At 41.6% G+C, this 24,173-nt stretch overlaps 1 protein-coding gene across 2 annotated transcripts; it reads right to left on the bottom strand.

The window, feature by feature from the left end:
* Nucleotides 1-524: 524 nt before the first annotated feature.
* DDX58 (DExD/H-box helicase 58) lies at nucleotides 525-24,162 on the bottom strand. 2 transcript variants are annotated; one of them, XM_027663700.1, is made up of 18 exons: nucleotides 23,860-24,162; nucleotides 23,608-23,739; nucleotides 21,993-22,171; nucleotides 19,527-19,677; nucleotides 17,608-17,733; nucleotides 16,661-16,774; nucleotides 15,553-15,706; nucleotides 14,420-14,678; nucleotides 13,542-13,704; nucleotides 13,026-13,127; nucleotides 10,685-10,842; nucleotides 9,917-10,052; nucleotides 8,889-9,037; nucleotides 7,569-7,659; nucleotides 6,683-6,853; nucleotides 5,034-5,185; nucleotides 3,064-3,213; nucleotides 525-1,355 (listed from the first exon to the last, which is right to left on the bottom strand). In XM_027663700.1, exons 1-18 carry the CDS (start codon nucleotides 23,963-23,965, stop codon nucleotides 1,059-1,061), a joined length of 2,790 nt encoding a protein of 929 aa, XP_027519501.1. In that variant the 5' UTR covers nucleotides 23,966-24,162; the 3' UTR covers nucleotides 525-1,058. The 2 variants fall into 2 exon arrangements, with proteins under 2 accessions (XP_027519501.1, XP_027519502.1); XM_027663701.1 differs by lacking the exons at nucleotides 525-1,355; nucleotides 3,064-3,213 and adding an exon at nucleotides 3,587-3,983.
* Nucleotides 24,163-24,173: the final 11 nt, after the last annotated feature.

The following is a 24,173-nucleotide window of genomic DNA, read 5'->3' as shown; positions in this document are numbered from 1 at the left end:
GGTATTTTGGACACATAATTCTACATACATACCTTATTACACTATCAAATGCATAAAGTAAACTGCAAATGTCTTTCTTCCTGGTTCCAGAAATACTGAATATTAACCTCATTGAAAATGTGTAGAATCAGCAGGTGCTTTAAAGGGTACAAATATAACAATGTTTCATAATTGTAGCAATTTCCATTTTTCCCAGAAAGGTCTGGAATCCGACTAGAGAGAAGGAATTCATGGCTGGGCTTTGCGAACGAAGATTTGGGAAGGGCTCTACCCACGTTTGTTGCAAGCGCGTTGGTGGCTAATGAGGCCAATATGAGACAGGCATGTCCAGTTGCAAAAGGCACAGCAGAAAGACTCCTTAGGTGGTAAATTCTGCAAGACACGGTTCTTTCTGCGTTGTCTTTTCTCCTCAAGGGTGATCCTGCGTGTGTTCTCAAAGGAGACAGCTGCGTTATAGATGGTGTGTCTCCAGACCTCCTGACTGGAGGCCAGAGTAGACCAGTTATGGTGATCAATATGGCCAAGGCTGAGATGTTGTTTCAGGGAGTCCTTGTATCTTTCAGAGAGAAGGAATATATATATATAAAAATAACATTAAAAGTAATTTTTTTAAAAGTAGCTAGAGTAGTGCCTAAAGTGTTTGTACGTGTAAGCCATATTGTCTGCATGGAGGTGTAATCCAGCCAGTAGTAGTAACAAAGAAGATGCTGCTTCACACGAAAATTCTTGAAGCTGTGGCCTGTCACCTAAAGTTAGATGTTTCATGTTAGTTGTTCATCTTGATCTTATTTTTTTTCAGATCAGCTTCTTCATAGGCACAAGAATTCAGACCTAGATACTTAGGCACATGTTCATCCTTCTCGTGAAACTTCTAGTGAAATATTTAATTATATAGCAAATTTTTTTTAGTGGCCATACTAGCATTTTATAGTCCAGCCAGATGTGGATGAGGGGCCCAGCATATCAGCATAAAGAACAAAGTTTTTTATACATGAAAAATGATCATCCAGTATTTCAGCTGAGTGCAGTAGGGTGATATATCCATTAAAATGAGGAGTTCAGCTGGATGTTTCTTCATCAAAATTCTTCAAAGAAGAATTAATATTTTTCCATTTCTGAAAGTCCATCTGTGTCCCAGTTTCAATGTCCTCTACTACAAAGCTTCTGATTTTGATGATTGGTAGATTATCAAATGTCTTGTACTTCACTGTGATCCCCCAGTCATGCTGGCAATTAGTTTTTTGGCAATGCATCTTGCTTTTTTTCTCAAAAACATCAAATGGACGTGGTTTCTGGTGAGGCTTCATTATATAACGCTCCTTGAATGCATCTCCTAGGACAGTGTGATGAGAGTCCTGAAACAACACATGGCAGAAGTACTTAGTAGTAGAAACAACATTCCTCATTTTTTTCTGATGTTCCTCTTCCCTTCTCAAGTATGTTTTCCCTGTTAAGGTGATTCCTGTCATGCAGGAGGCTCACCTTCCAGCCCCTTTTACTCATTGCTCTTTTTCCCCCCAGTCCATGGAATACCAGGGCCCAGGCCTAGGCTTATCAAAACCAAAAAAAACCTGCTTTGTATAACCAGTCACCAGCTTATATATATTTGAAATTACTAAGCTTTTTAAGAAACCATGCTTGCAGTATTTGAGCCTTGTGCATAAAAGTAAGAGTTATTCAGACAATGGACAACTTTGAGAGACTCCTGCTTTCCATGAGGGGTGATACAATTACTTTGGAGTGGTAGAAAAAACAGCCCTAACAAGATGAAGGAGGTGCAGTTGATGCTTATAACGTATATAATCAAAGATTGCAGAAATTAAAAACCTTACTTGAAAGCATATTTATAATTTGCACTGGAGTCTGAAAATGCTAGATCCTCCTGAAAATGCATCTTCCATAAAATATATAGGCTGAACTATGACAGAACTCAGTTTGTAGGCATTATTTAAAATGATTTGAGGGGTTATTTGCAGAGTACTAAGCAAAAACTCTTACTGAGGAGTCTTCTGAGCTCTTGGATCAATCTGCACAGGTATAGGCGATAAGCCAGCAGCGTACAATGAAGTAAAAGTCAGAGGTGCTTTAGATACCCCTTGAGAGTTGCCAAAGAAATGTAACCAAGTTTTCACAAAGCTGAGCTATTCCCAACTTCTTGCCCGTGCATCTTGCCTGTGCAGAGGAGTAGTGAACTCCTTCTACATTCCAAAAACAGCTGGTAAAAACAAAAATATTTTCTTGATGAATAAGGGAAGTGCCTGAAGGTAAACACTCTGTAATGCTCAGCTGTGGCCTGAAGCCTCTTATCACATCACAACTGCACTTTTAAGAGCAGGACAAATAGAAGCAGCTTCAAGAGAACAAATTGCAGAACTATAGAGGCTCAAAGTGCCCAGAAAAGCCTCTCTTCCATGATCATCACTTTCCATTGTAAAGAGTATTGCCTTCTTTGGTCTACAGAAAACACCTTGATGTTCAGAAAGAGTACAATCAGAATGTCTCTGTAAGATACATAGAAGCAATGTGAATTACCTGAAGAATGGAAAACAAAATAATACTGAAGAATTAAAGGGTTCCTCTTGTGAAACCAGGGTTTACCTTGCTTTTCAAAACTGAAAACTGGCCCAGAAGCCAAGGAGTTAAACAGTGAGCTGATCTCAGTACCTCGTATGGGTAATTTTTAGTTGACAGAAATGGTGGGAGAAATCTCTCAACTGCAGGGAGACTTCCAATCTTACACTAATCAGGAAGTGTAAATATCCAGCAGTAACACTAATAGGTTACGTAATTGAAGATCAGGTGGTTTTCCACAAAATTCATCAGTTTCAAAGGGCCTTAGGAAAACTGAAGTGATTCCTGCGATATATATTTGCACACCTTAGACATCATCAACTAATATATCAGACTATAGAAGAAGTCACACCTCTTCCTGTGGTTTACTGATTTACTCAGAATTTCTTTTCTGGTCCAGTTTGCACAAAATAGCCAACTTCCACACTTATTACCAATGCTGTTGGTTCAATAATGCTGACTTCCCTGATGTTCGTGGATGTGTTTCCATACCTTTATAATTCTGATGTCATCTGTACAGCAGGCATAGGCTTTGCATTTTCCACACAGAAGATTTTTTTTCCCTTCCACTACTTCATGTTTTATAGTTTCTTTCTTCCTGCAATCTCGTAATACCTTTTCCTTCATTTGCAGGCCACGTATCTTTATTAATAAATAAAAATCAAGATCATTATGAAATTAGAGAAGCCCCGGTGTCAGCTTGAACATGACTCAGGATATGTAACATCTAGGAACCTATTACTTAAAGGAAACAAAACAAAATAAAACATGCCTTGTTCTAGCAACTCATACCAAAGAAAGAACATGGTATTATTTGCCAGGTTTAGAATGTAGGACTAGAATAAGACTATGCGATGGACAGCATTTATGCTGCCTCTTCCTCCTTCCCCTCTAGCCCCTTGTGACCTCTCTGCTTGTAAGGCTCTTAAGTCTGTGTGAAGACTAAGTCGTGTGAAACTCCCTACAGCACAAGTAGCACTGCTGCTCTGGGAAGCTCATGGTTTGGAAAGCAAGTGTAAGAGACCACAGAAACTGCAGGTAGAGAAAGAAGAAACAACCACTGGAGCTGGGAACCAAATGCAGAAACAGAATCCTCTGAGAAGAAGCAGCCATACCAAACCTTGGAGGTGAGACAAGAAATTTCACCAAGGCCAGAGGGCACAGCTCAGTCTCCGAAATCTGTAAGTCCAAGGGAATATGGCAGAACTGTGTATAAAGCCTTTTTATTTGGAGTGGCTTCCACTGGCTTATTCCAGTCTTCTCTGAGCTCTGGGAACACCATTGGTACTGGCCACCAGTTGTATTTAACTCCATTCACCCCCATTTTCTGGGTCCAGTCATCCAGCCATTTTTTTATCAAATGAACAGTGCACCCACCCAAGCCATGAGCAGGCAGCTTCTCCAGGAGAATGCTGTGGGAAATGGTGTCAAAGGCTTTACCAAAGTTCAGGCAGACACCAACCACACCCTTTCCTGCATCTACCAAGCAGGTCACCCTGTCCTAGAAGAAGATCAAGCTGGTCAAGCTTGACCTGTCTTTCCTAAACCTATCCTGTCTGGACCTGATCCCCTGGTTGTCCTGTACGTGACAGGTGATGGCACTCAAGATGATCTGTTCCATGACCTTCCCTGGCACCAAGGTCAGGCTGACAGGCCTGTAGTTCCCTGGATTCTCCTTCTGGTCCTTTGTGTAGATGGGCGGTCACACTGGCCAACATCCAGTCACCTGAGACCTCCCTGGTTAGCCAGGACTGGTGATAAATGATGGAAAGTGCCTCTCTGAGCCCCTCTACTGAGCCAGCTCCCTCAGTACCCATGGGTGGATCCATGTCAAACCTGTGTGAGTCTAAGTGGTGTTAACCAGTTCCCTTTGGATTATGGGCACTTCATTCTGCTCCATATCTCTGTCTTCCAGCTCAGGGGGCTGGGTATCCCCAAAACAACTGGTCTTACTGAGGCAAACAAGGCATTAAGTAACTCAGTCTCTTCTTCATCCTTTGTCACTATGCTTCCCCCCACATCTAGTAATGGATGGGGATTCTCCTTAGTCCTCCTTTTGTTGTTAATGCATTTACAGTAACATTTTATTGTCTTTTACAGCAGTAGCCATATGAAGTTCTAGTTGGGCTTTGGCCCTTCTGATTTTTGGCTGCGTAACAACACAGCATCCTTGTACACGTGCCCAAGACAGCCTCCAGCTGTCACATCTCTCACAGGTCCTTCTCTGTTCATAAGCAACAGGTCATAAATTCTACCTCAACTTGTAAGTTTTTTGCAGTTACACTACAGTTGACATTCTGCAAGCAAGCAGTACACACTGTGCCTTCTCTGCTGATCTAGCCTTTGTCTGAAATCAAATACAATGAACACCTTCCTCAGGTTATTACTTGGCCCTAGACAGGTGAAGGCTCAATAGGTAATGCCTGTGAGATTTGAGTATGAAAACGGCACAAATCACAAACCTTTCTTGCAAATGTTGTTTCATCCCAGTTCTGCAGGTTTTCAATAGCTGCATTCATCATTTCTTCCTTATAACGGTTCTGTTTTTCATTCTCAACCACTTCCACTTTGCTTGTCACAAGGACGCACTTGCTGTCTTTTGCCCTTCCACGACCTATACAGCAACACATTTTTTCTCTTTAGTTACTCCTAACAACATTTACAAATGTGGCCATAAGAGCCTTTTGCGTGGCTGCTTTTGTTTCCAGTGTTCAGATTCAGGTAATGCTACTTCTGAAAAACATTCTCTCAGCTCTTTCTTCTTCAATAACAAACCAGAACAAGATGTCCCATTCCAGGTATCCTCGTGGATATCCCCCAGCCAGTATTGTAGTGCCTGCTTCTGTGGCCTCCCTCAGCTAGATTCAGGCATGCTTTAAAATTCAATTATTGTATAGCATCTTGCTTTCTTCTTGTGGTGTAAAATAAAAAGATAAAGGGAAGAAGTTCATCTCAGTCTTACTTATTAGTTTTCTGCCTTGCTAATTGGTGTCTATTAAAAACACCCCAAACCTATATATCACAAAACCCTGAGAAACTGGATATACAGTGCTGACAAGAAAAGAGACAACAAAGCAAGTGCCATCTCTGCCAGCTGACTGCTGCCTGCCTGTTTTTTGTTGCTGATACACAGGCAAACTAGGAACTACAGGGATCTTATACCAGTTTAGAAGTATTTCACTTACAAAGTGTTCACATTTCCTCTCGAGCTCCAGTTCCACAAAAATCATGACTGTATGTGGTTTAAAACTGACATAACCCGTTTCCTTTGGACTCTTTATGGCTTTTTATGAATAAACACTATCCTTTCACCCATACAGGTGAATTCTGGGCCAATTATTTCATTATAAGACAAATATAAGAAAATCACAGGACACAAACCCTGAAAACAGAAGACCGAGTACAATGGAGATCACTTCTTGTCAAGTCACAGTGTTAACTTCTTGGGTGAGAGTACAAAATATTCCAGATGCACCCTTGAAAGACTAGGCAGTTTTATGCTCTTTAGGAATGTTAAGCAGAAATGAGTATTTAATGTGGCTCTTCATTCCCCTCTGCTGGCTGTACTGTAAAATCACCAAAATTCAGGACCAAATTCTTGACATACTTCTTTGGACAAGCCAAGATATTGCCTTTTTTTGGTCTTAAATGTCAGAGGTCTGCATATGTGAAGGTCTCAGGTACCCCGGAGGAGCTGGGTTGGTAAGTGGGCAGGGGAAGGCCTTCAGAAGCCAAGGCAATACATGAAACTCCATTACAGCAGTCCTTTGTCACAGAATGATTTGCACTATTTCTGACTACAGCTCTTCCAGCCATAGTTCTGCTTACTTGTAAAATTATCTACTTGAGGTATCAGTCCTCAACAGTTCAATAACCTAGTGCAGCATGGCTAATTTGCCTGGCGAAAGAAAAGTCACACGACATCAAGGATGCAGCTCTGTGAACAAATTTGTCATGTCCCATCATTCATCTGACTTTGCTCTGGGGCACAGAAGAACAGCAAGACATGCATGTATTACTACAGTATTTCCAGTGTGCCATTCAGTAGCACTTCGTGTCCATTTCTAGGCCCAAACAGGTTTCTAAAGTAATAGCTCTTAACATTCCATACCTCTGACTTGGATCATTTTGGTGACATTACCGAAGTATTCATAGAGCACAACAAGGTTGCACTCAGAAATATCAATGCCTTCATCAGCAACAGATGTAGCAATTAGCAGTCTGCTGTCTTTGTCGGTTTTGAAGGCATCCAGCACACCCTTCTGCATTGGCAGGGTCATACCTACAGCAACAGAGAACAATGGCAGGGAAAAAAGTGCTGAAGAGTTCCTATCTTGAGCAAGATGCCTGCATTTGCTCTTATTTAAGTGATTAGAAATTAGTATGTCCTCTTGAACTGGAAAACTACTTTAAGTTTGCATATGCAGCTGGGTATGTATTATACCCACTGAGCAGGGATTGCTGTTGTTGTGTCACAGGAATTGTCATCCCAGGAAACACCATTTCAGACAAAACACCCAGCTGATCTTTATTGGAGAGACCCATACAGCTTAGTTAAAACCCAAGCTAACTCCTGACTTAAGCCGTAGATAAAGTATTTTGGCTGTAACTTCTGTTTACCTTAAAATGTCTTTGTTCTATCAAACACAAAATAAGAGACAGATCTATAAAAGGAACAGGGAAAATACTAGAATTAATCACAAGAAGCCATGATAGTAAAGTTTCTAAACTGCTTTTGAACTAGCAAAAGAATCTTGCAGAAAAGGGCTACTGACAGTGTTACTGCTGCTTTAACTAAAGATTCTGGATAGAAAAGGCAAGGGTCTACTTAGGAATTGGTTAAAGGTCTTCTAGATATGAAAGAACACAAGTGCAAACTTGTATGACCTTCTTGTGTTAAAGAGCACAGAGGATGAACACAGGAAAAGCAGAACCATTTTAGCAGCATAGCCTCCATAGGTTTAACCTATGTTATATCTCAGTGCAAATCTGTGTACCTGTTTTATGTTCTTTTCTTCCCTGACCCATCAACGCATCTGGCTTTATGTGGCTAAGTAGAGGGTTTGCTTCCATCCACTTCTTCAAAGCCTGGAAAGCAAATCAGGGAGTTAGATCCTCTGTCCAGGTTAAATGCTAGTTTGAGATAGACAGGTAGAGCTTGCCTATGCTTGCCTAGAAAATTAATACTTCCAAAAGAAGAACTAGAAGCAGAAAAGAAGGTGGAACTTGTGTATCAGGAGGGAATATTTATAATAGGTGAGAAAGGAAGGGTCACAGCTGTGATGCCAGATTGAACCATGCCACAACTGATTTCCACTTTTCCTACTCCTGCAACTTAAAGGCTGGCTAGAGAGCAATAAGCCTTTCCTTGCTAAAAAGTGTGCCTTTTTCTCTTATAAACAAACAGATCACACACTGCTACACCTCTGGGATCAGAGGAAAAGAGCTGCTATTTACAAACTGCATTTTCTCACTACGCAGTGAAAGTAGTGCCTCCAAACTGCCCTTACAGAAGAACAAAATTCAGCCAAGCCATGGTAGGCTTTTAAATCTGAATTGAAAAGCTGCCAGCAGATGCTTGGTATTGTTAGCTTGGACTTTACCCTGCCTTTAATTTTTTTCTGGTTTGCAATTCATCCAGCATGTCTATACCCAAGGATAAAACAAGTGGTTGTGTCTCTCAGCTGATAAATCTGTTGACAGTAGCCGGAGACTAATGATACTTTGCAGTAAATGTTTTAAAGCTACTGGAGCTAATGATTAGCAGCACATTTACTTCAAGCATGAACATTTTCTGGGAACAAGGCATTGGAAGGGAGAAAAAAGGTCATCCAGCCTACATCCTTGATCCTAGCCAAGTATGAAATAGATAAGTGATAAGAAGAGTCCAGAGAACATCTGCTCTACAAAGTCTTTCCTTTTTCTTGATCAAAAACAGGTGCTAGGACACAAACCTCCTTTACGCCCATACAAATCCTCTGGGAAATGTATAAATACCTCCTGACGTGCCATCAGTAATAGAGCTGCTGATTTATAACACTGCCACATTAAAGCCAAAACGCTTGCAACACATCTTGTTAAAACTGACTTTAGACCTGAAGTAAAAATCTGGTGGCTTAACAATCAACTATGACATGTAGTAAGATGTGCTCAAAGACACCACCCCTGCGCCATAGTTTTCAGAAAAAGAAAAAAGATAAATTTAGGAAGATCAAATATATGCATGTTTTTCTATTTCAGATCCAAATGGGAAGGGTAACAGATGAGGCATTGTTTTCCCACTTCCCACTCTAGGAGCTTTAAAATGGAATTCTTACAGCTACTAAGGCTCTTGTCTTGGCAAAGAGAATAGTGCGAGTTTGTGGGTTATAGCGGTATGCTTCGTCCAGGATGGAAGCAAGCTCTTCCAGCTTGGGGTTCTCATTTGATTCATCTTTTGAAAGGGCAGTCAGTTCTGGTTCTTTCTCTGAAAGAAAAGAAAAGAGGTGTCTTGAATAATTTAGCTCCTTTAATTCAGAAAGCAGAACTCCCACACAAACCTACTTTCAAATACCACACATATTCTCTTTAACTTCTCTTTTTAGCAGAGAAAGCTGTTGGTTAAATGCAACAAAACTCCCAGGAAAAACAAAATTATGAATTTCTCACATTTTGTAGCAAACTGACAGGAGAACTTCTGTGATATACTGTGCATCAAAACACAGCAACAAAACAAAATTAGTTCTTGCACAGAGCACTGTTATTTCTCCTTAGGAAAAAATGGACACACAAAGGCAGACAGCCCAGTGATTTAAAATTGCAATCAGCACTGCAACACACCAGAACACAGGCTGGAATATAGCCCACTGCTAACTAAATCAGAAGGCAGAGAACAGTGCCACCTCTAACTTTCAATCAGAAGGGTACAAGGGGTCCCTGCTTCTACCCAGAAGCCTGGGATTTATCCAGGAGCATTGGACAGGAGGTCAGGCAGTGCATTGATCATTGTATGTTGGCTTATCTGGATGCCAGCATCCATGATCATAGAGTATTGCAGTACTTGTGGGGCCCACCTGGAAGGATACTGCTCCCTTATTTCCAGGTCAGGCATTTAAGAACCTACTACAGCATCCAGCTACAATGGCTACTGTTTTCTTAGCTCTTGCACCAGAGTCTTGCAGTCCCAGAAAATAAGTCCCCCCACACACCTACTCTAACACTACATTTGCACCCACACAGACACTAGATCTTCTGAAAAGTGCCGTTTCAGGAAAAACAACTGCACTTACTCTGAAGAAAACACCTGGACCATCCTAGCATAAACTCTCTTCTCCCCTGCAATTGTCACAGGTACTGTGGGAAATACCTTGAAATTTGTTCGTCAGTTGCTTCTCTAACTCTGTATATGGCCCATTTTTCACATTTGTGAAAAATTCATTTAGGTAGGCTAAAGCATCTTCAATGCGTGCATCTTCACTGATAATGAGAGCATCGTTGAATTTCTGCTCAGAAAGAGACATACACATTTAAGCCTCATTTTTCATGGGACAGGATGAACACAGATTTTATTTACCTAGATTAAGTACTACAAACCTGTGATGTTCTTCCATTTCCATGACAACACAAGCACTACAAAGTCTCCTCTGCATTAATCTGTTCTTAGTGAGTATATTAAGACACAAGTCTTCCACACTATGCTTTAGCCTATGTCTAATTGTTTCAGTCTTCAACATCCTCACAAGGGGAAGCAAAGTGGCAGGCACTGATCTCTTTGCTCTGGTGACCAGTGACAGGTCTGGAGGAAATGGCATGAAACTGAGTCAAAGGAGGTTTAGTTTGGATATCAAGAAAGGGTTTTTCACCCAGAGGGTAGTTGAGCACTGGAGCAGGCTCCCCAGGGAAGTGGTCACAGCACCAAACCTGTCTGAATTCAAGACGAGTTTGGGCTCTCAGGCACATAGTGTGACTCTTGGGGTGTCCTGTGTAGGACTCAATGGTCCTGATGGGTCCCTTCCACCTCAGTGTATTCTATGATTCTAAATATAGCAATCAGGTTCAACCCCTGCTTCTAGGTGTATCAGAAGGAATAAAATGACTCCACCTCTGTGTGGAAGGAAAGAAGATACACATTTACCCGCAAGTGTTCGGTACAAATGAAAAGGTCTCTACAAATGTTGCTCTCCTTCTCCTTATCTGCCAGCTGCAACAGTCTGCATTTCTTCTGAGTGAGAACTATCCACTGTTCATATTTCTGTGTTCCAAAATCATTCTTGTTCATTTGGGAGATAGTATCTAGTAAAGAAGGAGGAAAAAAAACCACATTTGTTCATCTTGACTAGTAAGTAATAACCATTAGCCAGAGGATAACACACTTCCCATTAATGTTGGCTCTGAAAAGCCTATGCAGAAGAACACTGTCACGATACAATCATGGAACCACTGAGTCTGGAAGGCGTCTGTGGAGATCTTTAGTTCAACCTTCTGCTTAAAGCAGATAACCTAGAGCTGGTCCCTCTAGATAATGTCTAAATGGACTTGGAGTTCTTCCAAGGACAGAGACTTCAACTCCTTTGGGCAACCTGTTCCAGTGTTTGACCTCCTTACAGCAGAAAAGTTCTTCCTGATGTTTAAGTATTTCTGTTTGTGCCCACTGCCTCTTGTTGTGCCTCTGAGAACCATCTGTGAAGAGTCTGTGTCTTCTACATTCCCTGTGTTTCAACATATACCCAGATGTTAGGCTAAAATTAACCCAGTACAATTCCACTGAGGATCTGTGTACATATACACATCTGCAGAGACTTTAGCAACAAAATTAGAGCTCACATCCTACAAGAAACCTACAGTATTCAAAAACCTGCATGTGCATTGCTCCTTGAATTACCAGCTACTCAACAGTTAAGTATTCATTGTCAAAAAGTCCACAAGCATATTCTCCAAGGCCCTGTGTTTGAGGCAGAACTAGGCAGTACCTGTTTGTTGCCTACATACTCTGCCTGAGTGCTTCACAGACTTCAGTAATCAGAGGGTCCACAGAGGGAGAAGCCAATGGCACTCATGCAAGAGGAACTGTGATGCAGAAATAAGCTTCAGAAGTGTTTGCTTAAGTTAAAGTGAACTTTGAAATTCTCAGTGTATTTGTTATTTGATGGGGTTTCTTGGGATGGTTGTTTTGTTTGGGTTTTTTTTTTGGTTGGTGGAGGGGTTTTTTGTTGGGTGAAGTTTTTAATTTTCCCTTCCTACCCCAGAATATATCATCATCATATCATGGCTAGGCTTCGCGAACGAAGATTTGGGAAGGGCTCTACCCACATTTGTTGCAAACTCCAGAATATAGTTCACCCTCAAATATCTGGAAAGTGTAGTGGAGGGCAGGGGAGGAAATCTAGAACTGAAGTAAACAGGTTTAAGGCACTGTAGTCAGTGGGCTAAAGCCAGTCTAAGCACAGACAACATCCTTTAATTCAGAGCTGGAGAGACCAAGACTGATCCTGAGCATAGCCATCCACGGGTCTCTACTTTGTACCCCTTCAGCTCAAATTTTTTATAACAGCCACTTACTAGATACCATTTGAGAATTCTGCAAAAGCAGAAAAGACCAGTTTATTTCTGAAGGACTGCAGAATTAGGTGTCAAGATCATGAGACCTAATGATCTTCTCATAGTCATGCATTTTCCTCTCTGCACTATAGCTCCTGAAGCTGGAATCCTACTGACAATTGTTTAGTTTCTTGGGTGGCCATATCCTCTCTCTGGTGTTGTTCATGTTCCACAGATCCTACTCCAGAAAACTACCTCAAATGCTTTTCAATAGAAAATAATGGACACCTGGTAAACAGTGGAAGTAGGGGTAACCCAGAGGCATAAAGAGGAGGGAATGCTGACCAGAAAAGGTGGACAGGGCACCCTTAGAAATAACTCTTGAGTGCAACTCAGAGGTCAGAGAAAATACAAGAAATGTCAGAGCAGCAAGTGTGAAAATAAACTTTTCCTATAAGGAAGAAATTACAACATCCAAAGTAGCGCCATAACTGTGACCATTCTTGTTTTCCCAACAGAGACAGACTTAGGTATGAAGCAGTTGCAGAAATATTTAAATAAGAACATATAGATACCTCTCATCAGAGAAATCCAGCTCATTGCATTTTGAATGCAAGCCCCTTTATTTCAGATTCTTTAATTCAGAAGGATTTGACAGTGTCAATAGCACACCATTCTTAGCTCATGAAACACAGGTTGAAATTCAGGCAAAAAGGTTTCTGATTGTCAAACTAGTCATATATAACAGGAAAACAGTTGACTGTCCTATCTGTAATCTCTTATTTAGGAAATATTGGTTAAAGGCAAGTTAAAAATTAAGTAGAAAGAAAGTGGAAAAGGAGTGACTGTTCTAGCAGCTATAGGATTCACACTGATATAATCAAATACTGAACTGCAGTACAGGCATATTACAGAATCTTACCCTCTGAGTAAATTACCTGATGAGTAAATCTTCCTCATCATCGCCTCTGTTTCAGACATCAGACCTGAGATAATGTCTGCAAAGTGATTCTGAGCTCGCATTTTAACCCATCTGACATCTAGAGACAAGAAATAGAAGTCAGTGGCCTAAGTAAGTAAAACATTTTCTGCAGCACAGAACAAATTCTTGTCTAGAAGTATGCTCTCTATGGTGCTCTATGCAATCACAATCAGGTTTACTGTTAGTGAGTATTGTAGTTGCACAGAAAGAAACTGCCCCCAGCCTTCACTGGCAGAACTGGAAAAAAACCAGAGAATGTAGATTACAGCAAAGAGAAAATGTGACCAGTGAGCACTGCCTTACTGCACAGAAACAATGAAATGCAAGCCTAAACTCTTTTCAAGCTAGCAGAAAGCAAAGCTCCAGCTTAAGTCTTAAGCTTTTACCTTAATCTAAAAAAAGGGGAATTGGATAGCTGCCTTCATCATGGTGCTTTGCATCTCACAGGAAAATAAAAATGAAGTGTGCTTACGTGATTCTGGCTTGTTTCCGAATCTCTGCAGATCCTCTTTGTTCTCTCTGACAGTAGATATGGCCTGTATGTCAAGGCAGGAGCAGAGGGTACATATGTGCTCTATAGTTTCCTTGATGTTCTTGGCATTACCAACTCCAACAGAAGCAGTTAAACCTACAATCTGAGCACATACAGGAATAGCAGTGGTTGCTCCTTTGTCACAAATGGAATAAAACCAGGAGACACTATTACCAGTCACCAAATTGCCACCATCTTCAAATACAAGATAACAAAACAAGCAACAGAAGTAAACAAGAGGCAAACATGAAACCTTGAGAGCGAAATCTTGTCTGCACTTGTGCCCTCTTCAAGGCACTCAAAGTATTTAAACTTAAAATAAATTATCCAGCCATTTTTACCCATAACCAGCTGTATTTGTCAGTGCTTATCACACAGAGAAACAGCAAACCCACCCCCAGAACCATCCTTTGCATTCATTAAGAGATGTCTTCTCAGCTGGATGAAATCCTCCTGCCAGGAGAGGCAGTGGCTCCATTTTATTGTCACAGAAGACAGCAATGGAGAGGTGACAAGAAGATTACTAAATTACATGTTTTTTTCCGGTTCAGCTTTCCTGTTTGCTCTCACGTATTCCAGTCCTTGTCATGCTTGAACAGTCCTTGGCAGCTGCAGAGAAGATGTAACATGGGAAAAAAAGCCTGGAGGTGTCCAGGAATGAAGAAGTGTTCCAGATGCTACTGTTCCAATTTGCAGCCATTGTTAAATGGAAGTTTGAACTGGATCAGCACAAAAGGCAAGAAAGACTTCAGGCTTTGCTGACTACATTGCAAAATACTTTTCTTTAATATTTCCACCCCTGACAGCACGGGCCTTACCTGAGGCAGTTGGTTTGCAGAGGAGTTAAATTTTTGTTCCAGGTATCTGGTCATTAACACATTGTAAGGGTGGTTGCCTGTGGTGTTGTGACACTCATCAAATATCATCAGAGTGAAGATGGAGAGAGAGCTAAGGATCCCAGTCTCGATGACATTCACAAGAATCTGGGGCGTGAGCACAATGATGTCACTGTCCTGTATAACATGTTCTACCGAGACATTTGCAACTGTTTCACCACATATTCCTTGAACAGAATATCTGGGAAGAAGATGCAAAAGATAGGGTATGAAAAAAGGTATCTTGCAGGGCAAAAAAAGCTAGAAGAATGGACTTTTTAGCAAGCCTGAAAGGGAGTTACTAAGTTCTAAATGTCAAATAGCTGGAGCAGGCAGTTTGACCACAGAAGCTGAGATAGGAAACTGCTGAGGGTAAGCAACTGGATTTCAACTACCATTAAGTGAAATATATTAGATTTGAAGAGTGATGAATTTGTATATTTAAGGTGCATCTGTTAGTTGTCATGTAACATCCCTTTTCTGTATAGGTCTGGCATCACGGGACTGTTTTCTGTTCAGCAGTCTCCTTTTCTTATAAGCTATAAGGAGATATATGTTAATGTTCAGTAATCAGGTCCTTCAAAATCAGAAGCTATAGGTTGTCAATGCCCCTCTAAGCTATTTTCAGTCCCATCTGAAAGATGGACTTTCATTTTCTGATTAGAGGTTGAAAAGTCAAAGCAGTTTGGTTCCTTCCATTTGGAAAAAGAAAGACTCTGAAAATGACAAGAGGAATCTCACTGCTGCTGCCTGGAACTGCCTCATCTTTGGAAGCAGGGATGAAAGGAATCTCAAGAGAGAATACACTTCACCCTTTCCCAGAGATAAGCACAGATACTTTAGCCATTTCCATAGATGTGCAACAACCAGTGCTTAAACTTTTCAAAAGCAGACTTCAGATTCTCCAAACAAAGTCTGCCATAGCATTGCCATTCTTGCAGCTAGGCATCATCCTTATGTTAACATGAAACACTCCTGTTCACCAGTAAACTTGTTATGTTTTGCCCCTAGCTACAGGTGACCTAAAGGGAAGTTTATTTTCTGTGGAGGAAGACATCAGGTAGAATTACACTTACCCACTTCTTTCAAAATGCTGTCTGAATACATTTTTCTGTTGTTCATACACTGGCACTTTGGTTGCAAGAAAGACAACTTTTGGCTTTTTTCCAGAGGGCATGTTTTGCAAATGGTGTTCACAAATCAGAAGCGCCACGAAAGTCTTTCCAGATCCTTTAAACAAAAAACATGAAAGGTAAAGCACTAATACAAAAGGGTGCATTTGTAAGCAGTAGCTTGTCTCATCTGGATGCCCTGTAACAAAGGGGAGTTGACAAGGGGGCTGTTACACTTCCAGACTCTTTTTTTTTTGAACACATGCTTGCTGCTTATTCAGGTGAGTAATCATCTGTTCACTCTCACAGTCTCAGTCAGTAAAGACCACTAAGCAGAGGGAAATTAATACCCATTTGCAGTTGTATTTGAGTTCTTTGAAATCACTGAATCTAGTTTTGCTCTTACATCAAACCAGACTATGGTATAGACACTGGGCACTTTCAGCTTCCTTCCTTCCCCATGCAGTCTTGCTCCTCACACACTTCTTTTCCTTTGGCACTGAGGCTCACTGTGCAGGCCATCCAGAGTTCTTCTTTGTCCCTGTCTCTCCAGGGCTTAGGGGAAAATTAGGCTCATAACATGGAAAACATGGGTGCAAAGAAAGGTGATTGATCTGTCTTTGCCTGCTAACTTCAATCTTCTTAACTTAGCCCTGAGCTACTGCAAAATTTCTGTGCTGTCTTGATGTTGAAGGCATTGCAGTAGAGAAAACAGGGGAGCCTCAGGCTAACTCATCCTATTTTTCCTTCAACTTGCAAGTCAAATTTCTTAAATGTCTGCAAAGATCAGTGACTGATTTTACCTCAAAAATCCACACCAGAGACTGAGAAAGTGGAAGTCAGAACACGGAAATCTGAATACAGGCACTGAAGTGCCAAGAGGAACACCTGTCTTGCTCAGTCTCTGTGCTGCCCATGGCTATTAATTTCAGGTTAGATATGGATCTACTGCAAGAAAGACTGTTTTTAAATATAAACAGCTGAAAAAGTTTGACTTAAACCCTTACCCTTCCCTATCCTTCACAGCCATCTACACTAAGAGAATCTTTCTAAGAAATGTCTATTTTCCTACCTGTAGGGGCACATATCAATGTGTTTTTCCCATTGATAGCAGGCTGTGCAAGTTCAATCTGGTAGCTTCGAGCCTTCTTTGGTTCATAAACAGATGAAGACCGATGGACCATTCCTAGGAAAGAACCATGTTTTTGTGAAGTGTTCCAACAGAAATGCGTAAAATATATTGTGCCCCATACAGCTGCTGTGTAAAATGATAGATAGGGTAGAAGAGCCCTTGCAGTCCACCCAGAACATTCCCCAACAGCCTTTTAACAGGACAGATGCACCAAACATGAATTTTGTGTAGGTTTGATGGCATACTTTTGTTACCTCTCAACTGTGCTTCCTAAAATGAACTAATTTCAAGGTCTTGGCTGACAACTCTCACTTAACCTTGTCCTTTTTTTCAACTAAGGAAAAACCCACAAGGGATTATTTTTCCCCAAATGTATGCACAGTATTCCTTCCAGCCTTCTGCTCTACAGACTTTTGAAGTTATTACTCTTAAATTGTGGTCTTTTCAGAGGGTTTTCACTTCTGGAACAGGAACTAGAAACCACTGGTGGAGCAAAATTTGGCATACAAGATATGACAGCCACTGCACATATCCTTTGCAGCCACATTCAGCTCTTTAAATTGGTTAATATCTCATCATGTGTGAAGTAGTTATATCAGAGAAGAGACGCAGCAACAACAGTCTGGTGTTTGGAGACCTTTTTTATAATGAGCTGACAGAAGAACTTCTCACTGGAAATGTGATAAATGAGAGGCAACCCCTAACATTTGCAATGCCCAGCATGAGATCCTTTAAGCATTAAAACAGAAGACAGCTAACTCAAGTCAGAGATTCGTACTAGTTCCTCAGTACCTTCCTTTGTGGCACACTACATCCGTGTCCTTCAGGAGAATACCTGAAAAATGGAGAATACCAACCACAAGCTGTTTTTAATACTTAAGTCTTACCTGAACCCGAAGAAAGATTTTCACTGAGATTATTATCACACTCTGCTTCTTCAGCAAATGTTATCGTGGTTTCAAAGCAATTCTCAGAGGCACCTGTCATTTCACCATCAACATCTTTGCCATTATCTGTATAATCAGGGAAAAAAAACCACCATATTGTTGATCCTTTTGATTTTAAAATGTTGTATTTGCTGTGATGACAAGGTGATGGAGTTGGTCACTGGCATAGAAAGACTACATAAAATGATGCTGCATCCAGGCTCCCTTTCAAAGAAGATTGATAGCACTGAGAATCCTGGGTTTAAAAAAACCACATATTTGGTGCATGTATAGCTATCCATTAAAAATCAAAGGAGATAACAGATTGGGAGGAAAGCGATATCCTCTGTGTTTACCGACAAGACAACACTGTGTAACATGGACATTAACTACAAGCATGAAAAATACTTAGGAGTTCAAAGCAGCTTTGTAAATTCAAAGCTCTGTTCTCCCTTTCTCCCCACCTTCTGAAAGGACCCAGAAATGGTAAGACTATCTCCATTCTTTCTCTTACACTATAATTGAAGGAGATTACAAAGATGCTAAAATTTTCTTTGGCCTCATAATTATTACCTTCTCAAAGAACCATCCCTGGGCTTTACATGAAGAGTTTCTTTGCAAGCAAAACACATGATCATGATAGTGCTGCTTTTGGAGAGGGAGAACAAGCACATTTGCACCCCAGTCCAGCTCCAGAAAGTACACAATATCTGCAGTTAGCTTCCACTAGCAACACTTCTTAACTGCTACCAGGAAAATGCTTCCAGTATAGACAGTGTTTCTTCAACAGGCTGACTTTGTTTTTTTAAGCTGGACGTTACAGGAAGCTTCCCCAAAAGACAGTGATATCTTTAACTTATAAAATATAACTGTCAACCAAATAATATCTATAGCCACCAGCTATATAAAATAATATCTATATACATGTAGGTATTGTTCTTATCTATTATTTTACATGTAATTATTTAGAAATCTATTAAGTATGTATATAACTTTACACATATATAATAATCAAATCTCCAGATAAGAAATTACACCCTTTGACTACAGCAATAAAAACATTTAAAAATGAGAAATATTGCTTAAGAAATCACTTAAATATAGCTTGTCCCAGTCAATTAATTAATTAATTAATTAATTAAAAACAATTTAAACAAACACTTAGGGTTTGGGAGACAGCAAATACAGTATGAAGAAATACAGTCTAATTTATCTAAAATAATTTATTTTGTGGCAAAATAATGTATTCTGCTCTAAACTCTCCCATGCTGCAGGCTATTCATATTGGTATTTTTCAAGTAGGGAAGGTAAATTCAATGACAAAAGCAAAATCTTATGACAGGCAATTCTGCACTTTTACAAAATATGGATACTTGGTAAGGGCTGCTTATCAATTTGTCAAAGAAAAAACTGTATGATCTGCTCTGTAGATCATAGAAGTGTATCACTCTCTAGACTATCAAATTACTAATCAAATTTTATCAGAAAATATTGCATCTGTTGCAACTCAAGCAACCAAAAAGATGGCAAAAGGGGAATTACAGAAGAAGAGAAGGAAGAAAATAACTGTTTTGCAAGTTTTATGTCTTCAGACCCTGTGCTGTCTGATTCTGATAACCAAAAAAAGGTATTATTCCTAATCATATGGGAGGAAAAATACTCAAAAAACTAATTTCTGACTGTTCATAGGATAATACCTGTATTTCATATTACATAAAAGACATTTTAAATAAATTCTAAAAAGGATTTTATTTTTAGACAACAATAAGCAAGGTAGTCCAAAGATATCCTTTTAAATTGGTCTTATTCTTCTGAAAAAAAATTCATCTGTCTGGTACAAGAACAGGAAAAGAGCATCATAAAAACAATTCAAAATTTACCTTCTCTTAAATTCCACAGTTCACTTGCATTGTAATATCCTGCCATATCCAATGCCAGATGAAGACTTTTCGGCCAGTTTTCCTTATCCGAGCGACAGAGACATTCAATGAGTTTAGTTATCCCCGCTGCTTTGCTTCTGTATTCACAAATCTGCACACACCACAAACAGAAATTGCTGTAGGTTCTGAGTGATCAAAAGCACTGTTCTTTGCTTGGTAGTTGATTTGTTATGTCTGATGTTCAGTTGAAAATTGCATTTCCTTCTCACTGAATAAAAGCTTTTCCAATAAAATTCAGTCATTTACCTACTGTTGGTTCAGTTCTGCCAGCCTAGCTGTATAGTAAACTTACCTGGACTACATCAATAGGTAGGCTATTTGCTCAAATATTCACAAGCTCTGAAACATCACAGAGATAATCGGTGAATTTTCATCTGGAAAGGTCCTTGTAATAAGCTGTATCTGCCATAAACCTCTGAGACTGAACTGGGCCCCTCAGTTCAGGAAGGACATTTGTAGCATTAAACCTGCATTATATGGGAAAACTGTGGTTTAAACAGGTTTTAAAATGGCTTTTGGTGGTCTCTTTGCAAACACATGTTTCTTCTTCCCAGCACCCCCCATGTTATCCATGCAGGAATGTCCTGGGAAGGTGTCCTGAGGTGTTTCCCATTGGCCTTTGTTAACCTCTTCCTGTGATTGGGTGTTCCTGTAAGCCCCTTGAGACTTCTAATTGGTTACTCTGTGAATCCTCCTAAACCCTATAAATGTAACATCCCCAACAATAAACGCTCTCTTGCCTCCTCTCCACACCCGGTGTCCTGTGTCCCTGCCGGCCATGGGGCCACGTGCGGGGGGGGAGGGGGGAGCACCTCTCCCCTCCAGGCTCAGGGCCTGAAAAGACCCCTGAGAAACCCCTGGAGTTCCCTTTCCCCATCCTTCAAGGCGTCGCAATGGTTCTTCAGATGGAAATGGAACTAGAACTGGGCCGCCCCACGCTGTGAGTGGGGAAAGGGATCCAGAGACATTGAGGGGCTGGAGCAGGTTCAGAGAAGAGCAACAAGGCTGGTGAAGGGACTCGAGCACAAGTCCTATGAGGAGAGGCTGAGGGAGCTGGGGCTGTTCAGCCTGGAGAAAAGGAGGCTCAGGGGAGACCTCATCACTCTCTACAACTCCCTGATAGGAGGTTGTAGCCAGGTGGGGGTTGGTCTCTTCTCCCAGGCAGTCATCAGTAAGACAAGAGGGCATGGTCTTAAACTGTGCCAGGGGAGGTTTAGGTTAGATATTAGGAAGAAACTCTTTACAGAGAGGGTAATCAGGCATTGGAATGGGCTATCCAGGGAAGTGGTGGACTTTCCGTCCCTGGAGGTTTTTAAGATGAGACTGGATGTGGCACTTAGTGCCATGGTCTGGTAACCATGGCGGTGTTGGATCAAGGGTTGGACTTGATGATCTCGGAGGTCCCTTCCAACACAGCTGATTCTATGATTCTATATTCCTATGGTTCCATTCCAGAATATGGAAAGACAAAGGTACAAAATTTATGGCAGACCTGATGTTTGGTCAGATGCCATAGCTTTCCAAACGTTATGTACCTCCATAGAGAAACAGCACTTTAAAAGTAAAAAAGTTGGAAACCAACCTTCTCGGGAGTCGTAAGAAGTGAGAACACCTTACACACTCCTTCAGAGGGCATTGGTACTTATTATTAACCAGTAAATCATTGGTAACATGGTAACATTATCAGTCATTGATAACAGCACTGGGTAGCAGTATGGCAGCTTCACATCCAAAGGCAATGAAAACACTATCAAATTCTGTGACACAGCATTTAGCTAATGACTTCAGACCAGAAGTTCCATTTCACCCTACCTTTAGGTGCTGACAAAACCCAAAGAGCTACACAAAGTTTCTAGTAGTTGCTACAGTTAAGGTAATAGAATATGTCAAATCCCATAACAAGAAAGAATCAATGTAGGCAACACATAAATGCCACTTTGTCTATTTTGATCTGTATTTTTAGGAGTGTTAATGGAGTGTGAATGCTCCAGAAAGGGTCTATTTCAAAGGCATAGTAAGGCACCCATTCCCCTGCAATGTGGCACCTTGCAGAGCCCCTGAGATCTCTTCATGTGAGACTGGATTCCACAAAGATATACAGCTGAGCACTGTCGATGCCAAAGCCACCCAATCCTGCTTCCCTGCCTGCCATCCTTTTGCGTGCCTCCTTGTCCACCAAGCCAAAGGGGTGAAGAATGAGAAGTGCAAACAGCACTGCTGTGGGATGCTGCAGCCACACAGCAAGGCCTCCTCTAAGGAGAGGAAAGAAAGTCCTTCCCCAGGGGACTGTAGCCAGCCATCCTCCTTGCCCAGCCAGCCGTCACATGGGCACCAATTCGTCCCACAGGTGAGGCAGCCAGCACTTCTCTGCAGCAAAAATAAGCAAATACCAGGACTTTACCATACCTGCAGGATCTCATCACACTCCCTCTCTATCAGGCATGTGTTTATGTAAGGCATGAGTGCTACTGGGTCAATTTCTAGCATTGTTGCTTCTATCCGCTTCAACAGCTGTCTGTGCAGTTCCAGTTTTTCCAGTTTGCTGAAGTCCCAGTTTTCTATTGCTTCTGCCAGTCCAGTGTAACCTTTCAGAAAAAGAGACAAATTGTTACTATGAATTCAATCTCCAGCTAGAATAGGTAGGAACAAGATGAAAAAAATCTTGCTTTCTCAGCCACACTGGAGAAATTAAAATTATTTTGCCCAATAAATGATGAAAATCTAGGTGAACCACAAACAAGTTTTATTTAATAAGTGACTATTTTCCCTTAGAAAAAGGGAATACAAGTTTCTTTGTATGCCTAGCATGAAAAACCCCCTATGCTAAAGGAACACTAACGCTTGCAAATAGGAAAAAGAGTTACAGAATGTTACAGGTCACATCACTCAAGCAACCATAACCACCCCTGTCTTTTGATCATACAATCCTTGGATCCTTGCAGTCCATGATACTCTTTCAGAGGATTTCCCACAGCACAGGACACTATTCAGAATCACAAGCTGCTTTAGTCCCCTTTTATTTACCAGCTCTTTATCTTTTAGTCCTGTCCTTGGCTTCCCCCTTCTTCAAAAATCTCTACTGTATAAGATTCAAGTCAGTCCTTAACAGACAGCACTGCAGATACCTGAAGCCTAGATAGTCATCAAATAGCTGTCCTGGAAAAGATAGTGGCAGAGAAGCATATTTTAAGGACTTGTATGATTTGCTTGAGGGGTGGAAAAAAGCAGATCTGGGTCCCAGAGGAACTTGTGGGCACACAGAAGGAATTTGCCTAACTCCTTATTTTCTTTTGGAGGAGCAGGAGAATGATGTATACACTTACCACTGTGTCTTTAGACTAGTTACTGCCTACTGCTGCATCTGCCAAAAATAAGATTAATCCCAAATTCTAGTCTCGAGCCCAGTTAACAAGAACTTGGGATAGTACTTGAAATCAGCAAATTAACTTTTTCAGTTTCCTGCTGAATATACACCAAATTGAACACTATCAGCACGTTCAAGGAAGAATTTTTTGCAATTCAGAAATTAGGACTATCACAGGCTGGTAAAAAGTTGCTCTGGACCTAGTATTTGCTTTAAGGGAAGACTGGGCTATGTCCAAATGATAAGAAATTTTGTAATATTTATTCACTGGGATCCTATAACTATTAATAGTTAAGAGTGAGGAAATTAAACCAGAAGCGGCTTATGGCATGAGATTTTGGGGTTCAAGATATCTAATATATCACCAACAAGAATCTACGATAGAATATCCATGCAGAGAGGAAAGCTGGCAAATCCAGCTCCTTCACACACCTTCCAACAGTTTTATTTCCAGCCTCCGCCAACCTGCCTTTTCCTACCGCATCTCACCTGATGTGGCAATACCTACAGCAGAAGCCCACGGCCAGCGTGGTGACCCTGCACATCCCGGGTGCGCCGGGCTGCTCTGCCCAGCTCCCGGCTGAGCGCGGGCGGCACCTGCGGCGCTGGCAGGGCTGGGAGAAGCGGACAAAACCACGCTCGCGAGTGGGAACCGACCTGCTGCAACAAGGGCGTCCAGAAAGCCCCGGAGCCAGCCTTCCGCCTCCAGCAGCAGCACGGTATCCAGGAACAGCGCGGCGGCCGCCGTCACCCCCTTCTCCTCCTCCTTTCGCACTCTCTCCTTCATCTCTAGCAAGGGCCCAACACAGGCAGAGGGTGAGGGATGGGGGAAGGGGTTGGAGAGAGGCGGCAGGGAGCGGGGACCTCCCACCCGTGGGGCTGGGGGCAGCGGGCGCTGCCGGCTCTCACCGTCCGACAGCCAGTCCGTCATGTTGCTCAGGATGTAGACGGGGTTCAGGATCCTCTCGATGTACCGCCTGTAGCACCGCAGGTTTCTCTTCTCCTCCGCCGTCATGGCGAGGCCGGCTGCGCACCGACGGCGGCCCCGCTCTTGGTCCCGATCCCAGCCCCGGTCCCGGCTGCGTGCGCGGAACCCGCCCCAGCCCTGCGGGAGCACGGCGAGAGCCAGTAAGGAGCAAGTGGAACCCGCCCCCAAGCTGGGAGCGACGGGAAAAAGAAACTTCAAGCCAGCTGAAGAACAGAAACAGAAAGCGGCACGGCAG

Source organism: Corapipo altera, unplaced genomic scaffold, assembly GCF_003945725.1.
Source record: "Corapipo altera isolate COAL_440 unplaced genomic scaffold, ASM394572v1 61129, whole genome shotgun sequence".
NCBI lineage: Eukaryota > Metazoa > Chordata > Aves > Passeriformes > Pipridae > Corapipo > Corapipo altera.
The sequence above is the reverse complement of the archived record's forward strand: the minus strand, read 5'-3'. Positions and strand labels throughout refer to the sequence as shown.

Excerpts from the sequence above, each read along its gene's own strand:
- DDX58 (XM_027663700.1), bottom strand. The coding sequence starts at position 23,965 with ATGACGGCGGAGGAGAAGAGAAACCTGCGGTGCTACAGGCGGTACATC. Across the intron at positions 14,679-15,552 it reads CAGCATTTTGAAAGAAGTGG|ATATTCTGTTCAAGGAATAT; the intron begins GTAAGTGTAATT and ends TCTTCTTCCCAG. Across the intron at positions 10,843-13,025 it reads GAGGAAGATTTACTCATCAG|ATACTATCTCCCAAATGAAC; the intron begins GTAATTTACTCA and ends CTTCTTTACTAG.